This window comes from Littorina saxatilis, linkage group LG5, assembly GCF_037325665.1.
Source record: "Littorina saxatilis isolate snail1 linkage group LG5, US_GU_Lsax_2.0, whole genome shotgun sequence".
NCBI lineage: Eukaryota > Metazoa > Mollusca > Gastropoda > Littorinimorpha > Littorinidae > Littorina > Littorina saxatilis.
This window is the reverse complement of record NC_090249.1, coordinates 59,186,385-59,197,442: the sequence shown is the minus strand read 5'-3', so window position 1 is coordinate 59,197,442 and position 11,058 is coordinate 59,186,385. Positions and strand designations below refer to the sequence as shown.

General features: G+C 43.6%; 1 protein-coding gene across 1 annotated transcript in view; it reads right to left on the bottom strand.

Annotated features, from left to right (window-relative positions):
• The window catches only part of LOC138967564 (transforming growth factor-beta-induced protein ig-h3-like), a 19,231-nt gene extending 8,539 nt beyond the window's left edge, over nucleotides 1-10,692 (bottom strand). Inside the window, exons 1-6 of the mRNA XM_070340140.1 lie at nucleotides 10,576-10,692; nucleotides 9,563-9,819; nucleotides 7,586-7,681; nucleotides 1,652-1,780; nucleotides 1,041-1,135; nucleotides 290-501 (exon numbers count right to left, since the gene is read on the bottom strand). Of these exons, the coding sequence (XP_070196241.1) occupies nucleotides 290-501; nucleotides 1,041-1,135; nucleotides 1,652-1,780; nucleotides 7,586-7,681; nucleotides 9,563-9,705 (675 nt within the window). The 5' untranslated portion in view covers nucleotides 9,706-9,819; nucleotides 10,576-10,692. The remainder of the gene's footprint in view (nucleotides 1-289; nucleotides 502-1,040; nucleotides 1,136-1,651; nucleotides 1,781-7,585; nucleotides 7,682-9,562; nucleotides 9,820-10,575) is intronic.
• Between the last annotated feature and the right edge of the window lie 366 nt (nucleotides 10,693-11,058).

The window sequence follows — 11,058 nt, the reverse complement described above, 5'->3', positions numbered from 1 at the left end:
GTTTTGTTGTGTTCTGTTGTGTTCTGTTGTGTTTTGTTGTGTTCTGTTGTGATTTCCTGTCTCAGTCAGACTTGTCTTATTTTCCGTAGCTTGTCGTGTGCTGTGTCCTCTTGTGTTGTTTAGCTGTTTATTGTCTTGTCTTTGTACCTGATTCTTCATTCTGTAAGGAATAATAGTCTTTTGATATTTGGTCTTTTTTTAAATTTTTTGGGTACTACCTTGCTTTGTCTTGTCTTATCGTTTGTCATGTCTCAAGTGTCACAAGCCACTCGATCAGGCCTTCACTCACCTGCATGGGCCCGGAAACCATGATAGCCTTAGGCTTCTCTCCGAGGGTGAAGCCGCTGCCCTGGGGTATGGGGAAAGAGCCGTCCACAGGGGCGAAGACGGTGAAGTTGCTTCGAGCCAGTTCTTCTGCGAGGCCCACGGTGGTGACTGCAGTCAGCAGATCGTTGAGGCCTAGCTCCTGGGCTGTGGCTGGAAGGTCGTTTAGTCGCAGTTCTGATGGAAAAGACAGAATGTGCTAGAAAGATCGATTTATAGATAGGTGGGTAGATAGATAGATAGATAGAAAGATAGATGGATGTATAGATAGATAAGAGATAGGTAGATAGGTAGATAGATAGATAGAAAGATAGGTAGAAAGATAGATATGTAGATAGATAGATAGATAGATAGATAGATAGGTAGACAGATATATAGATAGATAGAGAGATAGAGTGATAGAGAGATAGATTGGTAAATAGGTGTGTAGATAGGTAGTTAGATAAGTAGGTAGGCGGGAAGGTAGCTAAACAGGTAGGTAGTTAGATGGATAAACGAGTGGATACGTAAGTTGATAGATAGATAGACAGAAAGATAGATAAATAGATAGATAGATAGGAAGATAGATAGAAAGATAGATAGAAAGGTAGATAGTGTGTGTGTGTGTGTGTGTGTGTGTGTGTGTGTGTGTGTGTGTGTGTGTGTGTGTGTGTAACTGTTAGTGTGTAAGTGTACAAGTGTGTGTGAGTGCGTAAACTAAGAAATAAAACTCTTACTCTCTGGGCATCCAAATTCTCCAGCCTTTCGTGTGAAACCATGGCAACACTGATACAGCTCGGTCTTGGTTACCTGGCCATTAGGACCCTGAACGCTGCAACACGCCCAGAGATTGAGATTGGTATGCAATAACTAAATCAAGTAAATTGGTTATTCTCCAGAGCTGTGTAGCAGTGGAAACCACATTACGAAGGTTTCATCTTTTCCAGATGATAAAAGGGTGACAACGGCCATAAAAAGTAAAACAACAACCGCAAACAACAACCGCAAACAACAACCGCAAACAACAACAACAACAACAACAACAACAACAACAACAACAACAACAACAACAACAACAACAACAACAACAACAACAACAACAACAACAACATGGCTTACGCACAAACAACGTCTTCAAGTTGGCCTAAATGCAAAATAAGTGATTTGTTAAAGTGTGATGACAACCGCCCTTGTTCAATTATGGTTAAAAAAAATCCCACACTTCATTTAAAACAATTCAAATCTCGACCCTTTCAAGTAAAAATGTTAACTGACTGACTGACCATATTTGTTTTACGTCCTCACAGGTAGGGGCATGACAATAAATAAAGCGTTAACCTGTACTCACGTGCTTTTGCATCTGTAGGCCGTCTCGCTCTGTTCACACACCTGAGTGGCGGTTTTAAAGTGATGGGTGATGGTAGCTTCGTCACTCGCTGTGCCGTTGTCAGTGTCCTCTGTATGGCACACATTGGGACTGCAAAATGACGTCACTTGATTACATCACTGAGTACTGCATGATGACGACGATGCTGATGACAATGTTAGTCTCTTCGGTAAGACATAGCGTCACACTAGTCAAAATGAAACTCGCATAATGACGTCATTACTAAAGCGATTTAGATTAATGACGTCACGTTACTGGTCTTTGAGTCAGCGCAAGGGCATACACCAAAAGCAAGGAAGGAAGTGTCCAGACAGACATACAGGTGGACAGACAGGCGTAGGCTACAGACCGATAGACGGACAAAGAGATGGACATATAGATCATGTAGACAGACAGAGTAACAGGAAGTGGCGCATCTGCATACAGAGAGACCATCCAATTCTCCACCCTCCCCCCCACACACACAAACATAGAGCCCTACCCCCATCCCCAAACACACACACACACACACACACAGAGACATACACAGATTAAGTTAGGTTTTGTACATTTCCAATCAACATGGATTTTGGTCACAAAGAGCCCTTGTTCTTGTTCTTGTTCTTGTTCTTGTTCGAGAGCAAGGGAGGAGAAGAGAGAAACTAAAGCCGACACATAAAACGCACAGACACTGAAGTGGTTTCAACGCAACAGACTCATTATTTTTGCTTCCCCTTTCATCTTTGCCCTCACTGCTTGAATTTCTCCAATGTCGGTCCGTCCCTTATTGCAACCGTCTCAGATTACCCCCTCCCGCCCCAATCCTCCCATCCCTGTATCTCAAGCCTTTTTCATCATTTCAAATTGGACGTTTATTTTTTGTTGTTGCAGGGGTGATGCTGAATATGGTGTCAAGTAAGCCTAGTTGGTCTTCAGGCAGAGCAACACTTGACAGACGACAGATTTGCACCAGGCGTGCAGTCACACCTAGTAGTAGTAGTAGTAGTAGTAGTAGTAGTAGTAGTAGTGGTTAGGGACTGGATTGGTATCCATAAGCCTCACGGCTTTTTTCGCGTCCCATCTCATTATCAAATTTGTTGCAGGTCAATCATATTAACATGCTCAAATCCCCATCCACACCTGTTTCTACTTTCACGTCATCTCGTCTCCTATCATATCACCTTCAACAACAAACATTCCTTTTAAATCGTCCGAGAGAGGAATAACATATAATCATTCCAGCGTCGCGGACGACGCTGGTATCTGCGGTCGGGAAGACTTTCCACGAATTTGCCTGCAGGGCGCCGCCATGTTTTCTGTGCTCGACTGCGAGCAGACCACAGGCACATTACACCCAAAATTCTTGTAGGCATACACAGACGCAACATAGCATATACAGACAATAACACCCACAACACTTCAACTGCATATGAAAGGAATAAAAATAAATCCGCAAATCAGTCGCGCACAAAACACCAGAAAGAAAAACAAGGAGTACCAAAGCGGCGTGCAGAAACTAAACTGACTCGGAGACTGAGAAGAAACATTTATCACACGATGTGGATAGCAAACATTAAAATAAAACAGATAAGTCAAGCAAAAAATAAACACAAATATCGAAAACACAATAAACAAAGGTAAAGAAAACAAAAAGAGATGCTTGCCGACAGTCAGTGTGTGTGTGCGTGGTTTGCCGTGTGCGTCAGCGGGGTGTGTGTGTGTGTGTGTGTGTGTGTGCGTGCGCGTGCATGCGTGCGTAGGCTACGTTCTTGCGTGTGTGCGTTCGAATGAGAAAGAAGAGAGAGAGAGGATTGAACAATGAGGTCACGTTCTCTGTCACATGAATACATATACACACACTGAAGGCTACTTCGGACACGAACACTTGCCAACAACTGTGGTTGGACATGCTTTTGAAATGTAATATTTTGTCGACATGATTTCTGGACATACGAATCCCGCTGTGTTGCCTACTGATGTTGCGAATGATAAGGGTTTTGAGTTGACTGACCTTGAGGAGGGATTGCATCAGGCGTTTATCGTCTCAAATTATATCCTTGCTACTTTTCAGGAGTCAACTATTGCCATTCATGGTAACTTGGATAGTCAATGTTTTTATTTGTTTGATTCCCATCAAAGAAACAGAAATGGTAACCATTCTTCAAATGGCGCTGCAGTTTTGATGTCATCAAGTTAATTCCTTTGCAGAATTGATTGATTTTCTCAAAAGCCATTATCAATGTGTTTATCAATTAACACCTGTTCATTTCTGTCCAACTGCAATGCAAACTCAATGTGGAGGAAACAAGGATTCATTACAAACAAGTCATCCCTGTACATCAACAGATTTATGTACCTCAATCAATACTGCTAGTATGAGTGACAGGAATCTAAAAGAAAAAACAACCAAACGCAAATGTACTACTACTTCTACGACTCGTTTGAATGTAAAACAGAAATGTAACACTATCTGTGACAATGACGGTTCTACGACTCGTTTGAAGGACAGTATAGATCGAACCTTAACCCACAACTACGACAATTTGTGTCAGACTTTTTTGAACAGGAAAATATGCCTCTGTTCAACAGTAACCAAAACATGGAAGATGTTTTTGAAACTTTACAGAAATGTAACACTAGCCTATCTGTGACAATGTTGCTTTTGAATTGAACCCACATTTGTTGAACAGGAGAGAATGTTCCTGTTCAACAGTGCCCAAAACACTGAATCTGACGTTTTTGAATCTTTTCTGTCATCTAACTGAATCTGACGTTTTTGAATCTTTTCTGTCATCTAACCCAATTGCTCATGACTTCATCGATCTTGAACATGCCTACTTTTCAAAGAAAGACAGACAAAAGCGAAATCTGCATGTTAGCCATCTGCCTGAAATGGTCAATGCACTTTTGTAAAATTGTCACAGCTGTAATGCACTTTTGTGAAATGGTCAGTGCTGTTGTGCACTTATGCAAAACTTGGTGCTGTGCTGTTAACATTTGAACAAAATGCATTTTGTTCAAATGTTTAGTGCAACTTGCTACTATATAATCGCTGTATGCGCTTTGTGGTAATAATGCACTGTTGTGAAAAGTTTGCGCTAAATGTTGGCACTATGCATCATTGTTGGAGCACCCTCCTGTAGATGCACCATGCTGAAAAATGTACTTATGAATCAAGCATTGACTGAAATAAACAATTTATATATCCAGCACAACATGCAATTCATTAACTTTTGACCCTAACCTTTAACACTTCCCAAAATAAATCTTTGGTGGACATTGCATCGACGCTGTTCATTTTGAATGAACATTTTTCTTGTTGTATTATTCTGATGGACACGTGGGGGAATTCGGGGGCTGTGATTGGATGGTCTCACACATCCCTTTTCCGATCATCAAAGCATAACGCTACGGAAGTTGGTAATTTTTTGCCGATATCCAAACGATATCGGCAATAACAAAGACGCATGGTTCCTGTTTCTTCCACGTGTATAAAGTACACGCTTACCTCGCCAGGTTTGTTACTGTGACTAGTCGACAGACGATGCCATTTGCTTTGTGTGTGTTTTTGTTGTTGCTTACTGTACATGACATACATTACGTGTAAAATCCAGTTCTTTAACAGGCAACAACCCTTGCAAAGTTCAAGAAGCTGCAATCTGAAGCGACCTATCTCTGATTCTGGCAGACGATCTCTCCAATGGTTAACACAAAATCAGCAAATCTCCTGTCACATATAGAACGTCCAATGTATAGTGCAATGTTGAAATGAAGTTACCGGTCTGAAACATTTAGTCGTTTCTTCTGAGACAGTCCTTGTTCTCTTATCATCTACAGATTTACCGCAGTCTTCACCACGCGAATCCCCAACAGAAGACAGACTTTTGAACATCTATATCTATACGGCTTGTGTGTGTCTGTCTGTCTGTCTGTGTGTTCACGATTCACGGCCAAAGTTCTCAATGGATCTGCTTCAAATTTGGTGGGCATATTCAGGTAGACCCCGGACACAATCGTGGAACATTTTGAACACGTGAGTGCTCTCAGCGCGCAGCGCTGAACCGATTTTGGTTTTTCTGTACATCCATTCCCAGTAACTCTTCCTTATCTTCTCCAGTGTTTTGAGCGTTTATCTCCCTTCCTTCGTACGGCGCGCCGGCGAAGCCGTCGTACACCCGGCAAAGCCGGGTATTCATCTAGTAGAATATACGTAGGCAAGCATTATACGTCATGACGTCATATGATTCCTAGCATATTGACGTAATGGTAAACATCCGGTTATCTCGAGTCTTCTGTGCAATACATGTCCGTGGGGTTTTCAATGCTCGGTTATTTCCGTGGCTTCATGCGCAAAGGGATACGCACACTATAACCGTCGTCTGCATTCAACGACATGGACCATTCTGGTAGTTGTTGCTGACAAAAACATGATTTATACACAGAATATAAATGTCAGAATAGCTATATAAACGCAATTGTGTTTTCATCGTAGCAATAGGGTCCGATATTTAGACTCGAACAAGTATTATGCGACTCGTCCCGGCGTTCGACTCGTCGGCATTATACTTGTCACGTCACGTCTAAATATCGGGCCCTATTGCTACGCTGAAAACACAATAGCTGTTAATATCAGTTTCAGTGCCATGTTGTTTTGATGGGTGTGATACTGTGATGCTTAACCAACATTCTTCCCCCCCTCCCCCACCCCCTTCGTTCATTAAAACTTGCGCTTAATGTTAATGTTTTTAATCTCCCTTTATCCCCATCCGGCTCACCTGTTCGACAGATGACCATACTGACAATTGTAACCCCCCATACCCCCCCCCCCCCCCGTCCCCCCCCCCCCGGGTACCGGCCTCCCTCGGCCTCATCCATCTCAGCAGCTACACGGTTAGTCCCACTTGGTCTCACAACATCGGCCCTTGTCTTGTAAAAAAAAAAGTAATAAAAAATAAAAGAAAAAGAACACCCTGACGTCAATGCAGCGTTGCTAAGGCAACGGATCAGCTGGGATCACAAAGCAAGACGACGGCACCGTTCCGAGACAACATCCTTGAAAAATGCCCCAAGCTAGATCCCCATTTAATCAGACTTCTACCAGCTGAGCAAGGACAATATTTGCTGTTTTCATTTCTCCTGCCATCCAGTTGCACGTGCAATAACCTTCGCCCGTCTGTGACGTCATTCAAAGTCAAGGTCAGACTCCGGAGGGGCTCGCACTTTGCCACGAAGGGGGATGATAAGAGGCGAGTGCATGACGATAAAATTGTCTGCGCTGAGTTTGATGGGATGCAGCTGGCAGTGGAATGTTATCAAGAAGGCGATACTGTTTTGACACTTCACAGGGGCGCGAACTCTCATGTCAGCAGAGATTCTGATGAAGGTCTTTAAGATAAGCCATCATGCTGTTGTTGTTGTTTTGTTCTTCATTTCTTCATTATTTATTTTTTAGTTCAGTTGAAACAAAAAGCAGCAACAGCTGATGTAGGTAACAGACGGAATCAATCTGGTTGAAATTTCAAGTTAATAGACACAGGACTAGAATTAAATGCACTCAAGTATTTCGCGTCCTATTTTGAACATTTTTTACAATTCAAAGTGTAACAGCTAGTTAATAAGAGCGTACGTGTGAAGGAGGAGACAGACAGACAGACAGGCAGGCAGGCAGGCAGACAGACAGACAGATATACAGACAGAAAGATAGACATACAGACGGACGGACGGACAGACAGACAGGCAGGCAGATAGGCAGGCAGGCAGATATAGGCAGACAGACAGACAGACAGACAGACAGACAGACAGACTGAAAGACTACCGGTCAGACAGACAGACCAACAGACCAACAGACAGACAGACAGACAGACAGACAGACAGACAGACAGACAGACAGACAGACAAACTTGTTCGTGTACTCACCCCTCCCACCAGTCCCGTTGACGGCCGAAGTTGAAGTCGAAGCCAAATTGGAAAGGGCTGTGATGTCCACCATATCTGAATGAGCGACCTCCAAATCTGCACAGATCAGCAAATTAAATATTTAAAAAAAAAATTAAAAAAAATTAAAAAATAAAACCACCCACAAAAACAGCACACCCATCCACCCAACTTCCGACCAACTAACTGACTAACCAACTGCTCAACAAATCAACCCACACAAAAACAGCACACCCATCCACCCAACTTCCGACCAACTAACTGACTAACCAACTGCTCAACAAATCAACCCACACAAAAACAGCACACCCATCCACCCAACTTCCGACCAACTAACTGACTAACCAACTGCTCAACAAATCAACCCACACAAAAACAGCACACCCATCCACCCAACTTCCGACCAACTAACTGACTAACCAACTGCTCAACAAATCAACCCACACAAAAACAGCACACCCATCCACCCAACTTCCGACCAACTAACTGACTAACCAACTGCTCAACAAATCAACCCACACAAAAACAGCACACCCATCCACCCAACTTCCGACCAACTAACTGACTAACCAACTGCTCAACAAATCAACCCACACAAAAACAGCACACCCATCCACCCAACTTCCGACCAACTAACTGACTAACCAACTGCTCAACAAATCAACCCACACAAAAACAGCACACCCATCCACCCAACTTCCGACCAACTAACTGACTAACCAACTGCTCAACAAATCAACCCACACAAAAACAGCACACCCATCCACCCAACTTCCGACCAACTAACTGACTAACCAACTGCTCAACAAATCAACCCACACAAAAACAGCACACCCATCCACCCAACTTCCGACCAACTAACTGACTAACCAACTGCTCAACAAATCAACCCACACAAAAACAGCACACCCATCCACCCAACTTCCGACCAACTAACTGACTAACCAACTGCTCAACAAATCAACCCACACAAAAACAGCACACCCATCCACCCAACTTCCGACCAACTAACTGACTAACCAACTGCTCAACAAATCAACCCACACAAAAACAGCACACCCATCCACCCAACTTCCGACCAACTAACTGACTAACCAACTGCTCAACAAATCAACCCACACAAAAACAGCACACCCATCCACCCAACTTCCGACCAACTAACTGACTAACCAACTGCTCAACAAATCAACCCACACAAAAACAGCACACCCATCCACCCAACTTCCGACCAACTAACTGACTAACCAACTGCTCAACAAATCAACCCACACAAAAACAGCACACCCATCCACCCAACTTCCGACCAACTAACTGACTAACCAACTGCTCAACAAATCAACCCACACAAAAACAGCACACCCATCCACCCAACTTCCGACCAACTAACTGACTAACCAACTGCTCAACAAATCAACCCACACAAAAACAGCACACCCATCCACCCAACTTCCGACCAACTAACTGACTAACCAACTGCTCAACAAATCAACCCACACAAAAACAGCACACCCATCCACCCAACTTCCGACCAACTAACTGACTAACCAACTGCTCAACAAATCAACCCACACAAAAACTAAGGATTTAACAAAACTCGCGTGTTTTTTTTTCTCAAGTTAAGGACCGACAGCCCGACCGTCAGACAGACAGACAGACACACACACACACACAGACACACACGCACACATACTCACACACACACACACAGGGCCGGACCAAGTTCGTTTGAGGGGGGGGGGGGGTTCCAACTGAAGGCAGGGGTCCAAAGTCCACACTTTATTTTTCTCTGAGAGGTACATTGGATGGCCATAGGGGGGGGGGGGGGGGTTCCGGAACCCCAGGACCCCCCCCCCCCAGATCCGGCCCTGCACACACACACACGCACACACATGTACACACACAGGCACCCCCTCCACACCCACATACAGACATCCCGCCCCCACACAAATCATCACTTACCCGTTTCTAAACCCTCGCAGAAACTGAGACCACATGTCCTTGGCCTTGTGTCGTCCCCGCCATCCACCCCACCCGGCCTCCGTCTCAGTCACCGCCAGCAGCGACAGCACGACGACCGCAACAACACACACTGAACGTAGCATGGTTCGTCACTCTTTCTTTCTTGTATCAAAAACTGACTGTTTTTCAGTCCACTATTAATCTCTTGTAGTTGAACCCCCAACCAGAATGTGATGACAGGCCTTTGGTTCTTCAGACTGAAAAAAAGAGGAGAGGAAAAAGACTGATGAAACTAATGGAAAAGTAGAAATTTTGTTGGTGTGAAGTTCGGATTTGGACTATTATATTTCGTCGATGTCCGTCTGTCGTCCGTACGATGTCCATTCTGACTGATTCAAGTTGTGAGCAGACGTTAGCTTTGTTTTCGGGTTTCACACCTTCTCCAGCCATCAGTCGTGGTGTGAATGTGTCACGGTGTGTGTGTGTGTGTGTGTGTGTGTGTCATCATCATCTGCCATCATCATGAGTATTGACGTGCGAAAGAATAATCCAACGAAACAACTATTAACGTTGCAAGGAAACTATATTAACTTTTTAAAAGAAAAACAAAACAAACTAAACCAAAACAATATGTAGGTACTTGAGAAAACAAGAAAGTAAGATAGAAAGAAAGGAAAATTGCCTTTTCGACTACTCATAAACTGGCAATATGCATGCCATGAAAAAGGAAAACAACACTGAAACAATAAAGCATTTGCTGTAAAATAAACAAAAAAACAAAGTAGAAACAACAACAACAACAACAGCAACAACAACAACAGCAACAACAACAACAACAACAACAACAACAACAACAACAACAGCAACAACAACAACAATTTATTCCGGTCATACTGACAAGAAACAAAACAAACTAGAACCGTCTCAGTACCAAAGCAACCGCGTTTTGAACAGTCTACACTGTAAAGTTCCCAAACAAACAGAAACGTACACACACACACTGGAATACTTACTGCCCTCTCTCTCTCTCTCTCAGCTAGACTGCAGACTCGTAGTATTTCCACACTCCAGCATCTGTGACAATTTGCTCCACAATCCGAGCGCTTTATATCTGTCTCGGCAAACTGGTTTCGGAAACCCAAGATCTGACAGGCGAGTATACGTTCAAAACTCACCCGCCCGCCGTGTCTAACGCGTCACAAAACCATCTGAAAAAGTATAGAAAGTGCGAGCTACTGTATGGGGCAGAGTGTGATTTATATGTAGAAAGCGGTGAGGTCCGTAAGAGAGCAAAAGCCGTGAAAACGTAAGGCGCATTTTCGGTGAATTTTGCTGGTCGACCCGCCCTCTTATGAAACGTGTATTTTTGTCGTAAGCGTAAAACAGATTTCCACGCAGTTTGGAACTTCGTGATATATAGCGCCTCCTGACAACATTGATGATGAAGCCCTTAGGGCATAAGTCTGAATAACTTAACTGACAGTCACGTGTGTTGA